Consider the following 24172-nt stretch of genomic DNA (forward strand, 5'->3'; position numbering starts at 1 on the left):
CTCGACGTTATGAATTGATTAAACTCAACACGCTCTCCAAACTTGCTGGCTTGAATGGATCGCGAAGGTCCTGCAAGGGACATATTTCTGTAGAGTTCAAAACACCGTGTATTAGTTGATTAGGAGTGCTGAAAAAAATACGTTTTGCTGTTAAAGCACTTTATTAAATATTCTTAAAGTATGCGTATTCATTTATTGAAGTAAATCCATGACTGGGATTTTTTGGGCGAATTTCTATGAAGAGTTAACACGTGTTCAGGCAAAATATTAACATATAATGATAAATATAAATAATGTTTAAGCATCAGTGGATAGTAGTTGTATTTAAAAACACAAAATGCTGTTTTGGGGGGAATTATGTGTCCATAGGAGCTTCATTTGTGCTCATATACTGTGTTTATGGGCTTTCCTGAGTCCTTGTGTCTTCCAGGACTTCTGTAAAAGACGTTCACTATGAAAGCACATTTCTCACAGTAATGACACTGAGGCGCTTGCTGTGGATGCCTTCAAGAAACAATGTTACATGAAAGTTAATAGGGCTATCAAATGATTCCTCAAAAGGCAATGTGGGGACCCGAGAGGTGCCTTTTGCTTCAGAGCAGAACTTGCAAAGCTCAGGAGCTCGGGGGGGGAGCGCAGGTTTTTTTTCTTTAATAGCATTTATGCTGAAAATAATGGCCTTTTCACATATTTTGAGGCGAGCATGAAGAGACAAAAAAAAAATTGGCGGAGTTAGAAAGCGGGGCGTCACTAGACAGAATTTCACGAGGCGGTCCATTATGCAGACATAAATCATCTCAAGACGCTGACCTTGTGAAGACAGCAGGAATATAAATGTGACACCGGTTAACACCATCAAAGAGCCTATTTATATAATTATGCTTATTAATATTTATTAGAAATAACAATGTATTACAAGACCAATACAATAAAAATGTGAATTATTAAATATAGCAATGGTATTTAGACTAAGTCACACACACACACTTGACAGTTTCTATTTACATGTGTGGACTCATTGTCCTTTCAGTCTCCGCTGCTGAATGTGTCAGCTGTATTTTATCGTCTGTCTGGAATAAATAATGTGTGTTGTAGTACCGGCTCAGTCCACAGCGCTGTGCTGTTTCCACACTCACATCCACCCCCTTTTTTTGCCCTGCATTTATTCCACCACTCAGATCACAGAGCATGCAACAGCGACATAGGCCCACTTCTGACACCAGCTATTTCAAGTACACTATTACGCAATGCGTTTTTTTTTTTTTCTTTCCTGAAATGACGGGCAGAGCATACTGGCGCATTGATTCACATCCAGTTAAGTGTTTTCCTGTACACCAAACAGACATGTTTTTCCTCTTCTGGTTCTGCTGCTGTTATGAATGTGTGTCTGGTAGTTATCTGAATAAAACATATAGTGTAATCAAGGCTCATATATTATGCTTTACATACTATAATCCATTAGGTGCGATCGGATGCAATAGATCATTATAGTACAACATAATATAATAAACATTAGAGAGCAGGATCATAAATTCAGTACTCTTAAATTTAAAGTCTACATTGCACCAGCAGTTTCTCTTCACTGCCCTTTACAGGAAGAACATGATGCATTAATACTGAAATAGCTGAGGCAATGTTCTGTGACGCTTGGATATTTTTAAGTAGCCATTTAGTGCATTAGTTTGGATAAAAAGGTGGATTACACAGAGGCTGGTTGTCTTACATGCGGCTGCTGCAGTGTTGGAATCCTGCAGTGAACCTCATATAAAACCGCCGTTCTTGGGTGTTATCTCTCCTGATTTCTCTCCCAGCCATTTCAGTGGCTGAATCAATGGGGTTGCATTGTTAATGGCAGCCACTATAATGAAGTCCCTGGTTAATCAATGGCACAACTAGAGCTCTTATCTGGCAATTGCAAGTGTTTGCTCGTCAACAGCCGGAGGCCTGCGCATGCGACTGCAAAGCTGTGATGCAGGTATTGATGCTAGTTGATGTGAGTGGAGCTTCATGTTGAGAAATCTTTATCGAAAAACAAATAATGACAAAAGGTGTTGGACTAATGTGATGATTCAATGTCAAAATATTTGGAAACAACTTCTCAAAACTGAGCGGTAACACATGCTGAATGTTTAGTGTAAAGACAAAATGTTTGTTCTCATCTGCTTCTCTTTATCTGGACATGTCTTTGTGATTAGATAAGATTGCATAAAGGACATTAATGAAATAATTTTACATGGTTTGACCTCGGGGTTGAACTTAAAACATGGAAAGAATGACTTAATTAAGAAAACAAGGGCTCAACATTAGTCTATATACAAATAAGTAGCTAGAGAATTACACTGTAAGCCATATTGGACAGTTTAACATTAATTTTAGGCGCGCCGGTTACAGCTTAAATCCCCTTAAGTAAATCTGAATGTAACCCTCTTTAAGTCCAGCCACATATGTGGGTTGAGAATCTTGCAGAGGGAGTTTTTCACTTCAGACTCAGTTTACTTTCACAAGCTGTTTTTCCACTTTTGCAATCACTGTTCGCAAAAATGTTTCTTGGGGCATTTATTTCTGAGTGGCTGAGTGAAATTAGATCACTCACAATATGAATTGTCTTTGTTTCATTTTAAAATCTGTGACACAAAACCTGTTTGTAGCACTAATAATGTTCTGTGGTGACTGCACGTGTAAGCAAAGAAGTCTGAAAAACACAAATACAATAAGTGGATGAGTGGTAAAAGCTAGGTTTTTCTAATAACAGGTGTTTCACATTCTACCAAATGAGGCAACATCAGCAGGGAGTCACAAATGAGTTTGGAAAGTCATCTCAAAACTGAGAGCTGGGGTAACCTTTACAACCACAGGAAAGCAATACCAAAGCCATCAAAATAGCATATTCCTACATAATTCTGTTCATATGTTGACATGTCTTAATGATGAATATGAATGTTAGAATGCCTTAAAAATAGTAATAGAGCTACAGGTAAGAAATTACCTCACAGAGAGCTGCAAAGATAAATAAAAATCAACCCTTTGATGGTCCAACCCAGAACAAAGCAAAGGGAAAATGATTTATTTTCATTTCTTTGTTCCTTTAAACAATAATAAGTTAATTAGGCTTATGAGCCTCTAACCAAATGATAGAAATGTTCATTTAGTACACTTTGAACAATCTCTAATCAACTTTTCCTTATTAAACTGCCAAGCAATGTAAAACAACCCAATAAATAAAACATTCAACATAAAATATAAACTTGTTTTTACAATACAATAAAACCAAAATGAATTAATGGTCATCATAAAAAAACAAAAAGTCATTAAACCCTAGTACAATCTTTGTAAATTGTTCTGTAGTTAAATCTGGACACAGAAGCTGCACCACACCCAGTGATCAGAGTGAAGTCGTCAGCATCTACAACTGTTATTGTGCAATATATCCAATATTACAATGAATCGCATACATGCATTTGAAAGGTCGCTTGTAGATATTTACCAATTGAATCTGAATCTCACTTCATCTCTACGGAGCGTTTAGCTTCTGTAAGCTAATCGTTTTGGTCTGACAAACCAACTGTGCACTAATCGGCAAACATCAGACAGACAAAGTTAGCAACTAGCGTATGAGCGGCTAAATGCTTGGTAAAGCATTCAGCAGCTAGAGCTAGAAATAAAACCTGGCTAAAGACAGAGTAAACATCAGACTCAGATTGGTCAGGTGGCCAGAAACATGACACCAAATGATAATGTTGCTCTGAATCTGCTGGAAAAACACAGGACAGTGACAGTTTGCTGACAAGTTGGCCATATAAACCGTAAAAGTGATTATATGAATGTCAGTGTTGTGTTTACAGCTTGATTTCACTGCCCTCCATTGAATAATAATATTCATATAATATTGAATAATATTGATATAATAATTTCAACAAATATGCAACGGAATAATGTAAGAACGATCAAGTTTTTTAATGTTTTTTATTAGAAAACGTCACTTTCTATGGTAAGTTTTATTTTGCTTTAATTAATAAAAAGAAAAGACTAGAAAAGCAGCACCAGATAAAATAGGAGTGCTCCGTCAAAATTAAATATTAAAAATCGATTATCTATCACTATAGTGCCGGGTCGGGATACAACAGCTTCAGGGCCCAGACCCGGACTGGATCCCTGTATTAGTGACCCATGTCCTACACACGGGATAAGTTTCGGGCGGCTGTGGCGTAGTGGAGAGCGAGGTAGTTCTCCAATCAGAGGGTCGGTGGTTCGATACCCGGCTTCGGCAGTCGATGTGTCCTTGGGCAAGACACTTAACCCCAAGTTGCTCCCGAGGCTTGCCATCGGTGTGGACTGGATGTTGCATGAATGTTAGTTAGAGTCTGATGGTGGCACCTTGCATGGTAGCCTGTCATCAGTGTGTGAATGGGTGAATGATATGTTATATACTACTGACTGTAACTTTGGATAAAAGCGTCTGCTAAATGACTGTAATGTAAATGTAATGTAATGTTTCAACTGGTTGTAATCTGCAACGTCATCACTAGAGGATGCCAAATCCTACACACCACACCTTTAAGTTAAAAAATAATAAATCTTAAGTGGGGGGAGGAGTACTTTGACTCAAGTTAAAGTTGAGCAAAACCACACTGTAAAAGTTTTACTTATTTGAAAATATTTTTTCAACAAATTGTATTACTCATGGCCAAAACTTTCTCCCTCATCCATTTCTCCCTCAATATGATATTACAATCCATATTTGTAATGGCACTGCCAGGCATTATGACAGTCTCCAGATGACTAAAGCAAGAACGTTTCTGAGAAATTAGGGCAACACACTCCGTTTCCTACTAATTCCACATGCAAAATTGCATTACCCGGTGGATATCCATCTATCATCAATGGAAAGCCCTGGGACATTAAAAATCCATCAAGTAAATTCGTCCAGAGGAACACGTTTCTATAGTAACTTTACACCTGAGTCTTTGTGCCACTGTAATCACATGACAATGGCCCCCGTCTGCAGCGTGACTTTAGGAAAGGTAACAGGAGATGAGTGATGTTGCCGGGCTAATTTTAGCTTCTTAGACTCATTATAACGCGGTGTTACATTTCTCTCCATTCAATCACATGTGTGTCAACCAACAGTCGACGGCACACACACACAGGAAATCCAATTAGTTTAGTGAAAGGATCACTTTTAATCAGGACTTATGTTTAATATGTTCATCTGGAGGCTACTTGAGATGATTTCTGTGTGTATTAGCAGGTGTCTGCCAGTGTACTGTTGGCTGAATATTAACTGACTTGGCTCATAAATATCTGTGATGCAGTGATATCTTCAGAACATCAAAGGAGTTGCTGCATGCAGCGAGGATGTGTGGATTATTACCGTTCACAGCAGAATAAAAAAACAACAACATTTATCTCTTTTTGTTCTTATCTTAGATCACACTTGTTTATCTGTGCCATACTTCATCATGATTTATGCATAATTGAGGGTTTCTGCAATCCATCTATTCACTTCACAATAATCAACATTGAGGTCTGTCATTTCCAACAAACCAAATATTGTATCAATTCAGAGCTGCGGTCAGTGATCATGTATCATATAATAATATATATATATATGTTAGGTGAAGTGAATTATAAGGCAAACATTGGTTGGGCCAGTCTGAATGACTGCCATGACAATGAACTAATTGCCTGCAAAACACAATTTCACATTCATGGGCAACTATTACAGCTGAATTGTTTGATAATGTCAAGTGAGTCATTTTATTAAGCGCCACAAAAATGTAATCATGCGGCAGGGCAACGTGAATTCGAGTGTATACAAGTGTTAACATCACTATGGGTTTTAGGTTATTACTGCCGCAGCAAATGTAAATTTGCCTCATTGATCGAGAGTGCTCAGCTGAATCAGAAATGTGCAAACCACAAACAAAATAGGCTGCTTCATTCCTCTGCCATCTGCATACACATCAGGACTCACAGACACACACACACACACACACAGTCGCATTTGATATCTCCCCATCTGAAACCGGGATTAGAACCATGAATAATGTATTTATGTAAATGTCTGATGGGTATAACTATAAAAGATGAGAGTGATTGAAAAGGCATTTTGTTAGATTGAGTTACTGTCTGTGTGTTATGGATGTTTTTAGAGGGAGAGAGAGAGTCGAACAGCACTGAATCTACAAAAAAAAGCTGTATTTTTGAAGCAAAGAGGTCACAGAGTAACCTCTACATTTGAGGAATACATTAATACGCAACCTCTTTTGCTCCGTGCATTTCAAACATCAGTCAGGTTATTACACCCAGCGGTCATACTATCATTGACGATGGAGTCGCTGAGGACAGTGACCTCAGCGTTTACCATCTGTGTAATGCATCACCAACTGTCTTTTCTGTCAAACACCGAATTGTTATGAAACGGCTATAAATGTCAGCAGACATCTATGATCAGATTATTCACCGGTGCGTGTCAACCTCCCATCTGGGCTGAGAGTACTGCATTATGTATATGTCAAACAACCGTGTGTAATTGCAATTACAGTGAAGCCATTTTACACTGGTAGTTTTCAAGATTTGTCATAATGTATTCTATTTGAATAACAGCTTTGGTTGTCATGTGTGCAACACCGTTGTTATGTGTGTAATCCCTGTGATATATCTGCAAATCGGGACACAGTAATCAGCCCATTCAAGAATGGAGACAATGGATACGTTGTGAAATACGACTGACAACTGCTGAATTGTTCCATTAAAGCAGCGCAGGACAGGAAATACAGTATTTTTGTTCAGAGCTCAGAGCCTGAGCATACATATTAAAGAGGGAAAAAAACTTGCAGCATTAATAATTTATCCCATTTTATAAGGCAATTTAGCAGTCACTTGAAGTTGCTATGGTGACAGGGGGGTATTTTGAGACAATTAATGACCTATGCAAAACCCACTCACTGTAAACTTCACTCAAGCTAAATGAGATTGCTGTCTGTGCTGTGTGTGATACATGGCTGAGAACTTAATCCCCACGCTATGCTTGGTCTTTTTCTGCAGAGGACAAATTAAGGTTCTTAATATCAATGTAAAACATCTGTGGGCTGTTTACTGTACAGGGAATATGAGCCAAGTAGCAACCAGGGGCCAGTACTGCGCTGCATAATAGTCTTTTGTTTTGATTGCTAATGCAGAATTCATAACAGTTGTCAGGTTAAGGTCAGGAAAAAATCCAGCGAGTGAAAGGAAAATGAATACTCCAATGATATGGTCTGAATGTAACTTAATATGTTTCACACTAAATCCCCTTCAAAATCTTTTTTATTTCTCGGCTTACGTCAAAGATTCCACATTGGAAAAGCTTTGAAGACTCACTCTGTTCTGAAGCGAATCATATTTGTCCAATAACTGCTCTGCCTGTTGCAGCTGTCGAGGCTGAGACAGAATGAGTCATGTGTTATCCATTTAAGTCCAATTTCTCCCATGCAAATGCCTGACATGTGTGACTCTGCAGGGCCCCGAGTTGAAACAGTATTTTTGAAACGAGGAGAGAGAATCAAGGCCAGAACTGTGCGACCATTTAGCCACCTGCTTCACCCGTGACCTGTACTGTTTAAAGAAAGTTTATATTTGGGAAACAATCCACTCGTGTTGTTTCAAACATGGCTTTAAAGCAGGCGCAGCTGCCATGAAATTAAAAGAATAAACCAAGGAGGAATGGGTTCTGTGGTTTTTCCCTTAAAAGGAGCCCTCTTTTGGAAAATATGAGATATATCCACTGAGCTGTGTGAAAATATATATTTTTTCCCTAAAAATAGATGGACAAACACATGGAGCATTGGCTGCTAATTGTAATAAGACCCCTTCAGTATCCCCCCCCCCCCCTTACACAGTGTGATGAGCCTTTTTCATTAGCATAAATGACAGGTTGACTGATAAAGGTGCGACTCCCAGAGCTGTTTTGCTTGGCTCTATCTTGAAGCTTTGGTGTTGGGTGCCACCTGTTGGGATACAACAGTAACGACACCCAGCTGGTGACAGCTGTAGTAGACGAGATTACAAATGGTAATTTACTGTGCAAGATAATGGTCAAGTTATTAATGAGGCAGTCTTGACAAAGGTGAAGCTGTTGGTCACAAACTACTGATTAAAGCTGCATTGCGGCTGTGGATTTATACTCTACAAAATGCACGTTCAAAGGCAGGAAGCGGTTGGAGCTAAGTAAATTTACTCAAGTACTGTACAATTTGGAAGTAATTTACGTGAATATTTCATTTTCAGCTCATTCATACTGTCAGAGGGGCACATAACTTTTTACTTTAGTTACTTTGCAGATTTAGATTGATATAATAAACATAAAAAAATAATAAATAAATGATGATGTTATAATAGACTTTGATCCTCAGAGGTAAAAGCTACCCTGCAGTATATAAGGAAATTAAAATTAGCTCTACCTTTACCAGCTGCAATGTTAAAGTGATTTACACATCAATCTATCAATAATTATAATATCATAATAAAATATACATTGTTTTGAAATGGGGAGTTTTTGGATAATGAGTGTTTTTAATCTTTGAGGATTTTGATGGTAATACTTTTGTATTGTAACATTTTAATGTGTATTGAGTATTTCTGTCCTGTGGTATTGCTATTTACGTATACTTAAGTAAAAGGTGTGAGTACTTCTTCCACCACTGAGGGCATGCTGCAGTTCAAATAAAACCTGAAATGCATCTAATATTCTCCTTATGCTGAGAGTGATTTTAAAATAACTATTTAAATGCTTTTAACACTTAATCTGTGTGGTGTAATCTTACAAAAATAAAACCCTTTTAGCGTTTGCAGATTGTAACTCAACACATCTATTGAAGGGGACACTATCAGCAAAATTTGCAGAATGCTTAAGAAAATGTAGGTGTATAAATGCTGTCAAATTTAAAACACATTGCATAATTTCCCCATTGTGGGACTAATAAAGGCTTAATTATTATTAACTCTCTTTTTTCTAGCTCCCTTGCATTTGTTAGGAAACTACCAGAGGTTGTTTTCCTCAGGTGTCAAAGTCAATGATCTCAGACACCACCCTGATGAAGGCAAGAGCCAAAAACATTTGGCTAAAAAAGAATGTACTAGTAAAAGAGTGTTTGTTAGTTTCACTTTGATGCTGTGCACAGTCTCAAACTTTTGTGAGTTCAGTTATTAAAAAAAGTGGAATCATGCATCCCTATTATAAATTGATACATGATATTCTTTGTTGTGTTTAGACCTAAGTTCCACTGAACCATATTTGATTGTGTTTCCGCCTCCCTGAGTGCCTTAATAAGCTTTCAGTTCTTAATTATATCTAATAGTTATCATCCTTTGTAGTTTGTATAACCAGCAATATTTCACACGTTGCTCCGCTTTGGTCCATTGTATTCTATTCTATGTTACAAAGACGTTTTTTTTGTGCTGACACAGTAATTGCTGCAGCTTTACATGATGCTTTGTGGCCGTGCTGATTGAAGCAGCAGCAAGGAGGGGAATCACTGTTCTGTGATCAGTGACCAGAGCCCCTCGGCCATCTCTGTCATTGAATCATTGAATCACTGGGTAACACCAGGCCTTGGGTATGTTGTAGCATGGCCTTTCTGTCTCAGGAGGGCTTGTTTACCTTTATGACTGTCTTTCACTCTCTGACAGAATAAGTTGCTGTTGTCATGAGGGAACACTCAAACTAAAATTGGTTTGATTTTTGGTTCAGTGTTTATTCTAGACTTTAATCAATTGGAAACAAGAAAACGGATAAACATCAGGGATATGTTTCAAAAATATGTATGTAATAGAACTTCTTTTTTCCCCTGCATACAGCTGCATACGCTCTCCTACTTGTATTTCACATGATGCAAATCAAGACGATGACATTTTGGAACAAAGACAGGAAAAGTCTGTCTCGTTTCCAAGGTCACAGGCCTTTCTACTGTTTCCTACAATGGCTGGCCACATTGATTTAAATAGAAACCTACTCAGTATTCAGCCAAGTAGGGCAAAATGACTCGAGAGAGGGAGAGAGAGAGAGAGAAAGAGAGAGATTGTGAGTGTGTGTGTGTGTGTGTGTGTGTGTAGGATAAACTTGGTCTTATGTGTTATTTCCTGCATGGGGAGATAATAAGATATGTGATTAGACTACATGTTTGTGGCTTAATGTTAGAGACAAACCCTAATGACAGATGTGTGTACATTTTGGTATATTTTTAGAATTTATCAGTTTTTCAATTTAAAACTCTTTCATTAACAAAAACATAAAATAATGGATAGATATGTTGGTTAAAATGATAAATGTGTTTTAAACAGTGTTTTGGTTTTTGATTCTGCTTTTATTGTTTGTGTGTTGACGTGTGTTTATTTATGTGTGTATATTTATGTGTATATGTTTTATGCTCTGTGAATGTTAATGACTTTTAAATGCTTGCATTGTTGTACAAACATAATTCAGGGCCACAACTAAAACAAACTTCTTGCATCAATAAATACAGAATACTTACACCTATATTTATGTTTTCCACCTTTTATACACAAAGGTGGATCCTAAAAAAAGGAAATAATAAAAGAAATGTAGGTTTTAAATAGAGAAAATATTCTAGTAGTTAGCTGCTTTTCAGAATAAGACTTTAAAAATGATTAGTGGATGTTTTATATATTCACTGTATAATAGAACATGTTATTTTACCAAGCACTCAAACAACCGAATAAATAATCTGCTTGTTCACATACAGTACCAGTCAAAAGTTTGGACACACCTTCTCATTCAATGGTTTTTCTTTATTTTTTTATATTTTTTTCTACATTGTAGATTAATATTGAAGACATCCAAACTATGAAGGAACACATATGGAATTAGATAAGATAAGATAAGATAAGATAATCCTTTATTAGTCCCGCAGCGGGGAAATTTGCAGGCTTACAGCAGCATAGAGTTAAAGTGCACACAAGAGACATAGTAAAGAAAGACAAGATAAAAATAAGAAATGAAAAATAAAAAATAAAAATAAACAAACAAGTATTATAAATAAGCAATAAAAACAGTAGAAAAACACAATAACTGAAATATAATATTTACAGACAGAAAAAAACTATTTTAACTATTATTGCACAGTGTTTTTATTGTCATGTGTCATGTGGTCTGCTGGGAGCAGAGTTGGTTGTGCAGCCTGACAGCAGCTGGAAGGAAGGACCTGCGGTACCTCTCCTTCACACACCGGGGGTGAAGCAGCCGGTGGCTGAAGGAGCTGCACAGAGCTGCCAGGGCGTCCTGCATGGGGTGGGAGGTGTTGTTCATCAGGGATGACAGCTTGGCCATCATCCTCCTGTCTCCCACCACCTCCACCGTATCCAGTGGACACCCCAGCACACTGCTGGCCTTCCTGACAAGCTTGTTCAGTCTCTTCTTGTCGGCTGCTGAGATGCTGCTGCTCCAGCAGACCACTGCATAAAAAATGGCTGATGCCACCACAGAGTTGAAAAAGGTCTTCAGGAGTGCTCCCTGCACTCCAAAGGACCTCAGTCTCCTCAGCAGATACAGTCTGCTCTGACCCTTTTTATAAAGTGCATTTGAGTGATTAGTCCAGTCCAGTTTATTGTTCAAGTGAACACCCAGGTACTTATAAGATTGCACAATCTCAATGTCCTGTCCCTGGATGTTCACTGGTTCCGGAGGACAGTGTTTACCCCGGCGGAAGTCATGTGGTAAACAAACAAATGCTCAACAAACCAGAATATGTTTTGTATTTTAGATTCTTCAAAGTAACTTGAATGAGAAGGTGTGTCCAAACTTTTTGACTGGTACTGTAATAATAATAACAACAGTAGTGATAATGATTACAATAATGGGGGGTTGTATTAATAATACATTCAATAACATAAGATAATGTTACAGACTTTGTACCATTGATTCTCTAAGTAGGCTTCATTATGCTGGTAATGCTCCTCTGCTTAAAGTACAGGAGCATTATCATATCATCCTAGCAGCCTCAGTCCTGCAGCCATGTTTGTTGTCATGTAACACTGGACGCGCTTTCCTTTCTGGGCGTGACTTAAACTTTGGGGACTTTGGACCAAAAAAAAAAAAAAATACATCTCACATTTTTTCCCCTCACCGTTGAGGCAGCATCCACCGGCTTTTTCTAGGATCTTTACTTTCAGGAATAACTGGAAGAGTTTTTGGGGTGCACGATACTTACCTTCAACAAGATGTGCCTGTTCAAGTTTTTATGTGCGATTACAACCAGAGTGTTATTTCTCCTGGTCTCTCTGACCAGCGTCTGGAGGGTGACATCTGTGAAGAAGGATCACAACTACTGGTTCCTCACTTTCCTCTTTCTGCCGCTTCTCGTTGAAATGATAATTACGCTCAAGGGTCGAAGGGGACAAGATTATAAATGGTGAGACGAGGTGCGTGCATGTAGGTGTTATATATTTATGTAAAAATGATATAGCTTTTATGCTGACGGTGCAACTTTACTGCAAATTAAGCAAAATGTGTTGTTGTTTTTTTTAATGTAAAACTAATCTTAACAACCTGGTTTGAAGATATTTCCCCTGCTGAATAGATTTAGAATATCATGCATGAATATTTTCATATTTTTTTTGTCATCTTCCCCGTTTTTAACCCTTCCCCCCACCGCCCTAAATACTCTTCATCCTGCCTGTCCCCCTACTGCTATTGTTTTACCGGTCCTGGCTGGGACAGTGAAGATGGGGTGGTACCCCTTAACATCCCCGAACAGCCTTCCTCCATTTTTACATTTAATCTGTAGATATGAGTTGTTGTTTTTGTGTTGAACATTCAGTGACAGCAGATATTTTTATGTAACACACAATATACAACTGTGCACTCGGCTAGAGTATGTTAGATTGTACTTTGTGCAGATAGGCATCCAACCATTCATTTCCTGTCCCATGCTCAGAGATGTCCAAAACATGTGTTTTGTTATCCAGTTTTAATTATTAAGCCTTACAAGAAGCAGAAATTCACGAGGGAGTAACTTGATATAGTAAAGTGAAGTGATAATAAAATATACATTGTTGGGCTGCAGCTAATGACAATAAGAAGAACTTATTTGCAACCGTCAGCAGTCTAAAACCCAAATATATTATATTTAACTTTATATAAGAGAGATAATCCTTTTTATGTCCCACAGCTGGGACATTTGCAGGATTATAACAGCATAATGGATAGTGCAAATGAACAAACAAGATAAATTAGTAGAAAAACAAGTTCAAAACAAGTATTATGAATAGTAATCACACAGTAAAGGTATAATGAATAAGTAAAAAATGTAAAAAAAAAAAAAAAACAACTAAAACTAAAATATGATATAATCACACTGAATGGTTGTTAAAGTAAAGCAACAAATCTTCATATTTCAAAACTAGATCCAGCCCCTTTTGCTTGGAAAATGGTTAAATAATTAGTCAGTTAACTAATTGACTAATTGTTTCAACTCTAAACAATTGTAATATTTATAACCCGGCTTTAACGTTTTATCAATTACTGATGTGTGACTTTTTAACACAAAATGTAGCTTTCATTTCCATCTTTTTTCCCCATGCGTCTTTATGAAAATGTGATGTTTTTTGTCTTGCAGGTTTTCTCCTCCAATCTTTCTGTTTCTCATCAGTATCATTCCCTCCATCTGGATCCTGGAGCTCCACCACCACCAGCAGGAGAACGCCAGCACTCTTCAGGTACTCCACGCCAGAAACAATGATATTTAGTGTTTAAAACAACAGTCTTTCTAAACACGTAATCTAATGACAGATGTTAAACAGTCTGTAAAAAGCCTTTTTCAACCGTTTTCAGTGCAAAAATCTGGACTGGGATAATTTGCTTAAAGTGATTCATCGAAACGAGACCCTGAGAAACCACACATACCAGGACTACCTGAAGGTAAGAGTGGCAGACTGAAAGATTCATTTAACCTCACTTGCATAGGCTACTAGAACATACTCCCTTAACATAAATGAATAAGAGTGAGAAAGAGGATCCAGTTTTTGATGATGCATTTCTTACATTTACACTTACATGGAACACTGGATTATGCGCAATATGAAATAATGAACTAACCAAGAGCTCCTAAATAAAGCAACAGAGGGAAGTTTTTGAATTTCTGAGAAATTGCTTACTAGCTAATGTTGAACTATTACTTAAACATGGATATATTTCCTAACAATGCTGCTTATAGTTCTGATTAAGAGCAGTGTGATTGAGAGTCATTCGTAATGGCACATTGTCTGCGGTGGGAGCTTCCTGTTTGCAGACTTTCATGTGACTTTCATAGATAACTATCTATATTTTGCAATCACTTGATTCTAGTTTTAGTTAACAAGATGACAAGTGTTTTTTGGTTTAATTTTTAAACATATACAAAGAGCCAGTACCCTGAATGAAGAGCATAGGTAAACTAATGGGCTAATGCTTTTGAATGAGGCATTTTGCCTGCAATTTTCTGTAAAGATGTCACAAATCTAAAATAATAAAGGGACTTTCTTACTGTATCCTCATTTTATATAACTCCAAATCCCTTCAACTACATTCGAGGCCAAGTTGTTGCTCTTCAAAGAGTACAATCCTGTTTGTGTTATCTAAATCCTAGATCTGATCAGAAACCAGCAGAGGGGTAAAACAGGATCCCTGAAGATAGTTACTCTCTTAGGAGTGGAGTTTTAGGCAGATTCCCAAGCTTAAACATTCCTAGATTTCAAAGCTGTTTGCAGCCCCAGGGCTCAAACCATTCAGAAATAAACCACCAATGGGAGAAACAAAGGATCTTCCCATGAACACAGGCCTGGATTCTGGGAAGACCCGCCCCCTCTCCATTATCTCTGGTAGAGATTTGGAGCCACGGTCGCCAGAACTTAAAGAGTCAACCAATTGTGTTAATAACCGGATCAATGATGATCAATAATTTGTTCAAACAGTTCCTCTTTTGCATAGGAAATAGGCCAAAGAAACGTGATGTTTTTAATGTTTCATTGTTTTATAAAAAGCAGACCAAGTAAATACCTGACACAGTTAGATCACGGGCTCAGAGAAGAATTTTAGTTTACTTGTGATTTAATATTAGAACGCTATGAGTCATCTTGGCACTGGCAATTATATAAAGTAGCGACACTTGAGAGGATACCAACCTTTAAAAAACGAATATCATCAGAGTAGGGATGATAAGAGGCTAATAATGTATCCTAAAAGCAGCATGTAGATGACGAATAAATGACGTCCGAGAATTGACCCTTGAGGAACTTCACAGGTCAGAGAAACCATAAAAATACATATTGCAAAGTCATAAATAGTAAGAAAAAGACTCTGAGACAAACTAGTTAAGTATTATGACCAACAGTATCAATAGAAGCATTTAAATAAAGAACAACACAAATGTAACGTTCACTGATGTGACTGCAATAAAAGAGCCGTCTTTTTGCTTTGCTTCAGATGAAGAGAGAGACCTGAGATCTGAGAATAAACCTTAGAATAAAATATGTAGAGCAGCATTTAAAGTAATACTAAAACAGTTTACTTAGTCATTAAAATGAGAGGGCAGAGGCTTTCTGCTATTAATAACAAACAAAAGGACCTGAAAATCTCTTATCTCCCTGGCTAATAACCATAATAATGGGGAATAAGAATGCTTTGGGACACACCTCAAAAAGCTGGCTGAATGCCTCAGCTCTTTACCGTGTTTTGATTAGAAAAACAGTGTCCACATTGTTCAAATTAATGGAGTCATTAAAGAAAAATTCGGAGGGGAGATCCTATATTTTCTTGTGTTGTCAAGGCCTGATATAGCTTAGTATCCTGTGCTATTTATGAAAGATGAAAGTATATATTTGTGACCTATTTTTAAGGAATCTCGTCTTCAGTGTAGGAAAGTCAGAGTACTGATTACTGAAAGACCAAACTAACACATTTTTATGTTTTGGTCTTTTCACAGGATTTGTTGAGAATAAGTAAAATATAGAATGTCACCAGCCTTTTTCGTTAAATAATGACTTTTTGGATTAGGACTCAACATCAATCAGAACAAATATTACAGGGTTTGTAAATGGAGTAAAAGGAGGAGGAAGAAATCTCTGCCTATTTCAGCTATACCAGGGATATAAATCTAAATATCAACCAGAAACTAGTAGCATCACATGAGCTGAGAGCTATCTGCATATTGAAGGATGCAAACCATTAAGTTACTGACGAAGAAATAACTCTCAATCTCTCCTCTTTTTCCAGAATTTTAACCAGGTGTTAACGACCGTCTGTTCCAATCACTGGATCCTGGGTCTTCATCAGGTCCTGCTCATCCTCCTCATCGTGGGAAAGTGGCTCCTCCCGCTGGGAGGCGGAGTCACGCGCAATGAGCTGTCGCAGCTTCTCCTCATTTTTGTTGGCACTGCGGCAGACATCCTGGAATTTACTACTGAGACGCTGTCGGATGTCAAGTGGGTGGCTAATCATGTATTGCATATAAATATGTTCACACACTTTTGATTAAACAGGCCCTATTATGCTATTTTCCGGCGGCATATTGTTATCTCAAGTTACAGATACAACATGTTTACATGTGTTAATGCTCATAATCAGCCTTGTTTTTCTCATCCTGGCTGTCCTGCAGCACCTCTTCTCACCCTCTCTCTGAAATGCTCCTTTGTAGCGCTTGCTCGTCCCTCCAGAAGGCAAAGTCTGCCCTGATTGGTTAGCTAGCCCGCTCTGTTGTGGTTGGTCAACGTTTCACATTTAAAAAAAACTCCAGAGCTTCAACTCCGTCTCTCTCTTTTGTTTTTTGAAGGCGGACCAAACTAGCCGGAAGGAGTTTTACCTCACTTTTGTAACATTATGACCTCATAAAGTTACGGAAGTGAAGGAGAGAATTCAATCGAGCCGTTTCAGGCAGCTCAGGAGCTTCTGAGGGGGAGGGTAACTCCTTTTAGGCGTGGACTTCAGGTTTTACACTCTACAAAAATATATATATTACACTAAAGAAGAGGTAAAAAGTGGAAAAGCATAATAGGGCCACTTTAAACAATAGACACAAAGATGTGGAACTCAAGAACTTTTAAGGCAACCTTACATTATCGGTGTCCCCAAATCATAACATTACATCAATGCATCAACTAGTAAAAAGCAGCTTCCCATTGACATTTATTGAAACTATAGGGACTGACTTTGACTATATTTTTAGTGTCTTTTCCAGAGAGAACAGTCCTGAGCTGATCTACATCATCTTAGGTGTATGGACTTGGAGCATGCTGCAGTTCCCCCTACATATGGCTGGTCAGTGTGTGTTTATGTTTTAAATCAATAACTTTGGTGCTTATTAAGCAGTTACAGCTGTGTACTGTATTTAAGGAGGGAAAATCCAAACAAAATGTTTAGTCAGCAGCGTCCAGGCCAGTGCTTTAAGTAAACAGTGAAAAGCAGTTTGGCTCCTCTATCTCCAGCCTTGTCAAATGATGAACCCAAAAATCGGTTTACACTTCGCGAGCCATGGTAATGTCCCTACTTTTAGACATTTAGGTCTAAAAAAATGACTTACCACAAAAATAAAACACTAACAGGAAGGGTGTATTTAAGGAGTTTGTATAATTGCTGACAGTCTTTAGGAGGAAATCCAGTGTCGCACGTCCATTACATAAATAGCTTTGGACTAACAAAGGCTCCAGATCTGAATTTAAGATAAGAGGAATCAGCCATTATCAGGCAAGACTCAACTAGCAGATATCATCTGCAATTTATTACACAAAAAGCTTAAATCTGCCTTCTCAAGTCTGAGGGAACAAAGCAAAATGTTTCATGAAAGACAGAAAGAAAGAACATTAGAATGTGATTAGAAATAGCGTTACTTTGTTCTCGGAAAGGACAACCTCACTAATGATCTCAATTATTCATAACCCAACATTTAATAATTTAAAAATGTTTGTTAAGATTCTTCACAGTGATACTTACATGAGTAGCTTTACCATCAGAATGCATTTAGAGCACTTCGAGCTTAAATGCACAGTGCTCTGTTGTTTTTACAAATGAAGCTACAGTATACGAAACCCTTTATTCTTTTCAACCCTTGCTTCAGATAAGCAAGTACAAAAATGATAAAACGGTGTGTTTATCACATTATTGAGCATTTCAGCACAATAACATAAACAAATGTTGTCCCAAAGCACCACCAGTGCCAGCACCTACAGTGAGTGAAGCCAGGCTACTGTTTTAGGTAAGGACTGGACAGATTTCAGATTTCAGTGTGATTCATGGCGTCTTGTTGAGCGGAAGTGAGCACAGGCACAACAGGAAGAGAGGAAGTTAGAGAGATTTACTGGATGACACAAAGGCATAAAGTGTTGACTAAAGCTGAGATTGAGGGAGAGTAATTTCCTTGTCTAAACCCAGACAGGAAGTCAGAGCTGATTGTGAAAACATTCAATGGTAGTTAGCGGTTTGATAAAGCTTACCCTTATCAGAGCTGGATAGGAAAGGCCATGAATTCTGTCTTTTCTTGTGACAGAAAACTTTATTTTTTACATCTTGGATAATTGCCCAAGTATTTACAAGTCAAGAAGTCATCAAACTCATTACTGTTGGCCAACTTTGGCTGAGGGTTGTATCTCTGTGAACTGCAAGAAACTGAAAAAACCCTTAAAAAAAGAGACTCTTAAAATTGCACTCGAGTAATCAACTCAGATGGAGTTGTTGGTGCTTCATGCCCTTTAAAGCTATCATTTACTGTAGGCTCTATAATGCCAAAGAATCCGTATTATTACTCCCTGGTTTATGTGAACACAACCTTGGCACAAACTGTGCATTTTGACTCGTATCATTTTTTTTATCAAGTTATCTTTTGTATTTTTTGTCCCCAAAATAGTATCATATCCAATGTTGTCATTCAGTTATTTTTACCATCTTATAGTCATTGTTATATGCAAATGTACTTGTTCTGAAACAGCCCTAATAAAACAATCCATACCATTATCAGCTTTCTTTTATTTCTCATAATTGCAAAAAGATGTCCTTATAATATTACTCTTATACCTGCAGTGGTAATCAATACTTTATGATAAGGTCTCTGTGGTACACATCCTGTATTATTTCACAGTAGCATTTATTTATTCAACCAGTGTTGTTGCTTATGTAAACAGACAAAAACGTAAATACATACTCTAATCTCCTCTCTCAAAGAATAAATGAAGTGAGCAGGTTTGCACTTCTCACCTGACACCTAAAACAAGTACCTCACAGTAACTACTCTTAATATTTAAAATAAATATATCGACCTTAAAAACCAACTGACATTCTGCTGATTGTATCGTTTACATCTACAAACACAGACTACTGTCTCCCCATGGTGGACATCAGAGAATTTTCTTGAAACCATGACTGACTCTGTGCTCTCACACAGCTTTTGTTTCAGACATTGTATCAGTTTTATTTAAATTTAAAAGTGCTTAAAGCTTATTAGAAAATGTCACCTATATCCCAGTGAAATCACAAAGGCTGCTGTCAAAGTGCCATGAGAGTTGTTCTGTTATTTACAGTTATGAGGCGCAACAGATTGACTCCAGGTGTTTAACACTCTGCCAAAAGATTTTCCCTCATTTAGTGTTTTGATGGTGGTGTTAAAACACCAAAATCTCCTTCAGGTCTTCACGTGGGTCGAGGTACGGCGACTGAAGGCCACAGCAGTTTATTCGCAACATTTTAACACTGAGTGGTTTTGTCCTGTTTGGAAACATCTGCATGAGTTAAGTTTCTCCACCTTTATCACAAGATTATATACTCTCTATTGATCCTGTGCAAGTGTCACTATATATGAAGTATGAAAAAAAAGGTGCTTACCACTATATACACCAAAATAAATACAAACTATAAAGGCTATTAAGACAAATAAAACAAGTATAAAAGATAAATCAAGCAAAAGTGCTCTGTTGTTTTTACAAATGACGCTGCTTTTCCTTCAGTGGGTTCAGTTTGTGTAACATGGATGTGTCTTTTTGTTAGCGTTTGTGCAGTCATGTCCAAGTGTTGACAGACAGAGGCAACATGTTGATCAGGGATTTAAAGAGTACTTAAATATGTTACTAAAGTTTCTTTAATGAAATTTACCGAAGAAAATGTAAAAGTTTTGTGTAAAAATGTATGGAAATTAACCAGAAAAGAGGAAAAAATCTGACAATTAAATCAAAAAGGCTTTCAATAAATAAAAAAGAGCATGTGGTCACCACGGCAGTGCAACGAGCAAGCTATATCAATTAAATAACCCTAACCAGGGGTGTCAGGTGGGGCAGGGGCCAATACTGCCTATCCCCTGTGTCCTCCACCCTTGCTTGAACCACACCAATTTGCAAACCCGGCATTCTTTTTCTTTCTCTTTACTACACAAATGTAAAGTTTCATGACTGCATCATTGTGACACAATCCGTCCACAGACATAAACACCTGGCAAAGTACTCAAAACCGCTTCTGTGATAGTTCCCGTTACGTTGTCTCCACAATCCTATTCTGGCTTGATGATAAACACATAGTATCACAAAGTAAGTACAATACCAGCCACATGCTGTTTGCTGGTAAAAGTCACCAAGACAGACACAACACAGTTTTGTAGCTATCTATAAACAAGATAAACTCCAGCCACAAACACCCTGCACTCCTAAAATCCTCAGAATAGTTTTCTATTCAATACAATTCTGCAGTCACATCAGGGATTATTGTCACAAACAGAAGAGAGTCACTTGGACGATTCACCATAAGCATGTTGGCAATCTGCATGTTTGCCAGATCATGCAGCATGCCCCAGGTTAAATCCAGGTTAAACAACTAAACAAAGAAATCGATACAACAGACTGTTTCTTTGTCTCTGATGTCCTGTTTTTTTTGTCTCCTTATTCTTAAAAGTGGTGAACTCCAAGCCAGACAGTGAGGGTGAGCAGGGGACCCAGGAGGTGTCCATCTTGTTTGAGTACAGCACGGACATATGGAGCATCGTGGAGGCCTTGTTCATCCAAGACGGGCCTTTCCTGGTGGTCAGACTCACTGTCATGACCTTCTACAGCATCGTCCACCAGATGCTGATGTTCTTCGCCATCAAGAACTTCCTGGTGGTCATACTGAACTTGTACAGGTTAACTGTTATTTGCCAGAACTCCCGCAGCAGAGCCAGCCGGGGCAGCGCCATTCCATGTGTTTGACGAGACATCTCACTGGGGGAATCAGTGAGACGTAAAGATTTTACACTTACAATTGAACGGTTACATCAGACTGGTAAGAACTGCAACTGGAGAAAGAAGAGAAGGCAATGCTTGCTTTCTGTTTTATTCTCACAATGTAATTAACTCTGTGGGGTCAATTAACGTTGTTGTGAACAAAAAACTGTGAACAACCATTTTCTTAGACTTGCAAGGTGATAAAGTTGCCAAGTTGTCATTGCGCCCTTGACTGCTCAGCATCTGACTTAGCAGCTTATGTTTAACCTCAGTGACATTTCAGTCCCTCTGGAGCTAAACTCTGTGAAAACACTACAGTTTATTCAGTACTTAAATGTGACTATGTGTGCATGAACATGCTGGGCTACAATCTGGTTTTAGTTTTGTATAAAAAAAGGCTTTATTGTTCAGATTGTGACTGGAATGACATTAAAATTATAGACATCAGACAAACAGCATGGAGGGCACACAGAGGAAAAGAAGGGAGCAAAGCAAAACAGAAAAAAAAAATCAAGTCAAGTATGTTTTATTTAATATATAAAGCCCATTAACACAGATCAGAAATTTGTCTCAGGGGGGCTTTAAAATCAGTACAGTATACGAAACCCTTTATTCTTTTCAACCCTTGCTTCAGATAAGCAAGTACAAAAATGATAAAACGGTGTGTATATCACATTATTTAGCATTTCAGCACAATAACATAAACAAATGTTGTCCCAAAGCACCACCAGTGCCAGCACCTACAGTGAGTGAAGCCAGGCTACTGTTTTAGGTAAGGACTGGACAGATTTCAGATTTCAGTTGTTGAGCGGAAGTGAGCACAGGCACAACAGGAAGAGAGGAAGTTAGAGAGATTTACTGGATGACACAAAGGCATAAAGTGTTGACTAAAGCTGAGATTGAGGGAGAGTAATGTCCTTGTCTAAACCCAGACAGGAAGTCAGAGCTGATTGTGAAAACATTCAATGGTAGTTAGCGGTTTGATAAAGCCCCCTTATCAGAGCTGGATAGGAAAGGCCATGAATTCTTATTCTTTATTTTTTACATCTTGGATAATTGCCCAAGTATTTACAAGTCAAGAAGTCATCAAATTTATTATCTCAAAGTTATTCTATTTTCTACTGTTACTGTTGGCCAACTTTGGCTGAGGGTTGTATCTCTGTGAACTGCAAGAAACTGAAAAACGCCTTAAAAAAAGAAACTCTTAAAATTGCACTCAAGTAATCAACTCAGATGGAGTTGTTGGTGCTTCATGCCCTTTAAAGCTATCATTTACTGTAGGCTCTATAATGCCAAAGAATCCGTATTATTACTCCCTGGTTTATGTGAACACAACCTTGGCACAAACTGTGCATTTTGACTCGTATCATTTTTTTTATCAAGTTATCTTTTGTATTTTTTGTCCCCAAAATAGTATCATATCCAATGTTGTCATTCAGTTATTTTTACCATCTTATAGTCATTGTTATATGCAAATGTATTGCACTTCTCACCTGACACCTAAAACAAGAGTTCACCTCACAGTAACTACTCTTAATATTTAAAATAAATATATCGACCTTAAAAACCAACTGACATTCTGCTGATTGTATCGTTTACATCTACAAACACAGACTACTGTCTCCCCATGGTGGACATCAGAGAATTAACACCCACTTTCTTTTTCTTGAAACCATGACTGACTCTGTGCTCTCACACAGTTTTTGTTTCAGACATTGTATCAGTTTTATTTAAATTTAAAAGTGCTTAAAGCTTATTAGAAAATGTCACCTATATCCCAGTGAAATCACAAAGGCTGCTGTCAAAGTGCCATGAGAGTTGTTCTGTTATTTACAGTTATGAGGCGCAACAGATTGACTCCAGGTGTTTAACACTCTGCCAAAAGATTTTCCCTCATTTGGTGTTTTGATGGTGGTGTTAAAACACCAAAATCTATTATAGTCATTGTTATATGCAAATGTACTTGTTCTGAAACAGCCCTAATAAAACAATCCATACCATTATCAGCTTTCTTTTATTTCTCATAATTGCAAAAAGATGTCCTTATAATATGACTCTTATACCTGCAGTGGTAATCAATACTTTATGATAAGGTCTCTGTGGTACACATCCTGTATTATTTCACAGTAGCATTTATTTATTCAACCAGTGTTGTTGCTTATGTAAACAGACAAAAACGTAAATACATACTCTAATCTCCTCTCTCAAAGAATAAATGAAGTGAGCAGGTTTGCACTTCTCACCTGACACCTAAAACAAGAGTTCACCTCACAGTAACTACTCTTAATATTTAAAATAAATATATCGACCTTAAAAACCAACTGACATTCTGCTGATTGTATCGTTTACATCTACAAACACAGACTACTGTCTCCCCATGGTGGACATCAGAGAATTTTCTTGAAACCATGACTGACTCTGTGCTCTCACACAGTTTTTGTTTCAGACATTGTATCAGTTTTATTTAAATTTAAAAGTGCTTAAAGCTTATTAGAAAATGTCACCTATATCCCAGTGAAATCACAAAGGCTGCTGTCAAAGTGCCATGAGAGTTGTTCTGTTATTTACAGTTATGAGGCGCAACAGATTGACTCCAGGTGTTTAACACTCTGCCAAAAGATTTCCCCTCATTTGGTGTTTTGATGGTGGTGTTAAAACACCAAAATCTCCTTCAGGTCTTCACGTGGGTCGAGGTACGGCGACTGAAGGCCACAGCAGTTTATTCACAACATTTTAACACTGAGTGGTTTTGTCCTGTTTGGAAACATCTGCATGAGTTAAGTTTCTCCACCTTTATCACAAGATTATATACTCTCTATTGATCCTGTGCAAGTGTCACTACATATGAAGTATGAAAAAAAGGTGCTTACCACTATATACACCAAAATAAATACAAACTATAAAGGCTATTAAGACAAATAAAACAAGTATAAAAGATAAATCAAGCAAAAATGTATTGGTGGGTAAA

The 24172-nt window shown here is 37.7% G+C and overlaps 1 protein-coding gene across 2 annotated transcripts; it reads left to right on the forward strand.

Annotated features, from left to right (window-relative positions):
• The first annotated feature begins 12125 nt into the window (after positions 1 to 12125).
• Positions 12126 to 23192, forward strand: LOC129092237 (transmembrane protein 26-like). 2 transcript variants are annotated; one of them, XM_054600098.1, is made up of 6 exons: positions 12126 to 12407; positions 13614 to 13713; positions 13829 to 13915; positions 16247 to 16455; positions 17196 to 17287; positions 20897 to 23192. In XM_054600098.1, exons 1-6 carry the CDS (start codon positions 12217 to 12219, stop codon positions 21187 to 21189), a joined length of 972 nt encoding a protein of 323 aa, XP_054456073.1. In that variant the 5' UTR covers positions 12126 to 12216; the 3' UTR covers positions 21190 to 23192. The 2 variants fall into 2 exon arrangements, with proteins under 2 accessions (XP_054456073.1, XP_054456074.1); XM_054600099.1 differs by having other exon boundaries at positions 12357 to 12427.
• The last annotated feature ends 980 nt before the right edge of the window (positions 23193 to 24172 follow it).

Source organism: Anoplopoma fimbria, chromosome 6, assembly GCF_027596085.1.
Source record: "Anoplopoma fimbria isolate UVic2021 breed Golden Eagle Sablefish chromosome 6, Afim_UVic_2022, whole genome shotgun sequence".
Lineage (NCBI taxonomy): Eukaryota > Metazoa > Chordata > Actinopteri > Perciformes > Anoplopomatidae > Anoplopoma > Anoplopoma fimbria.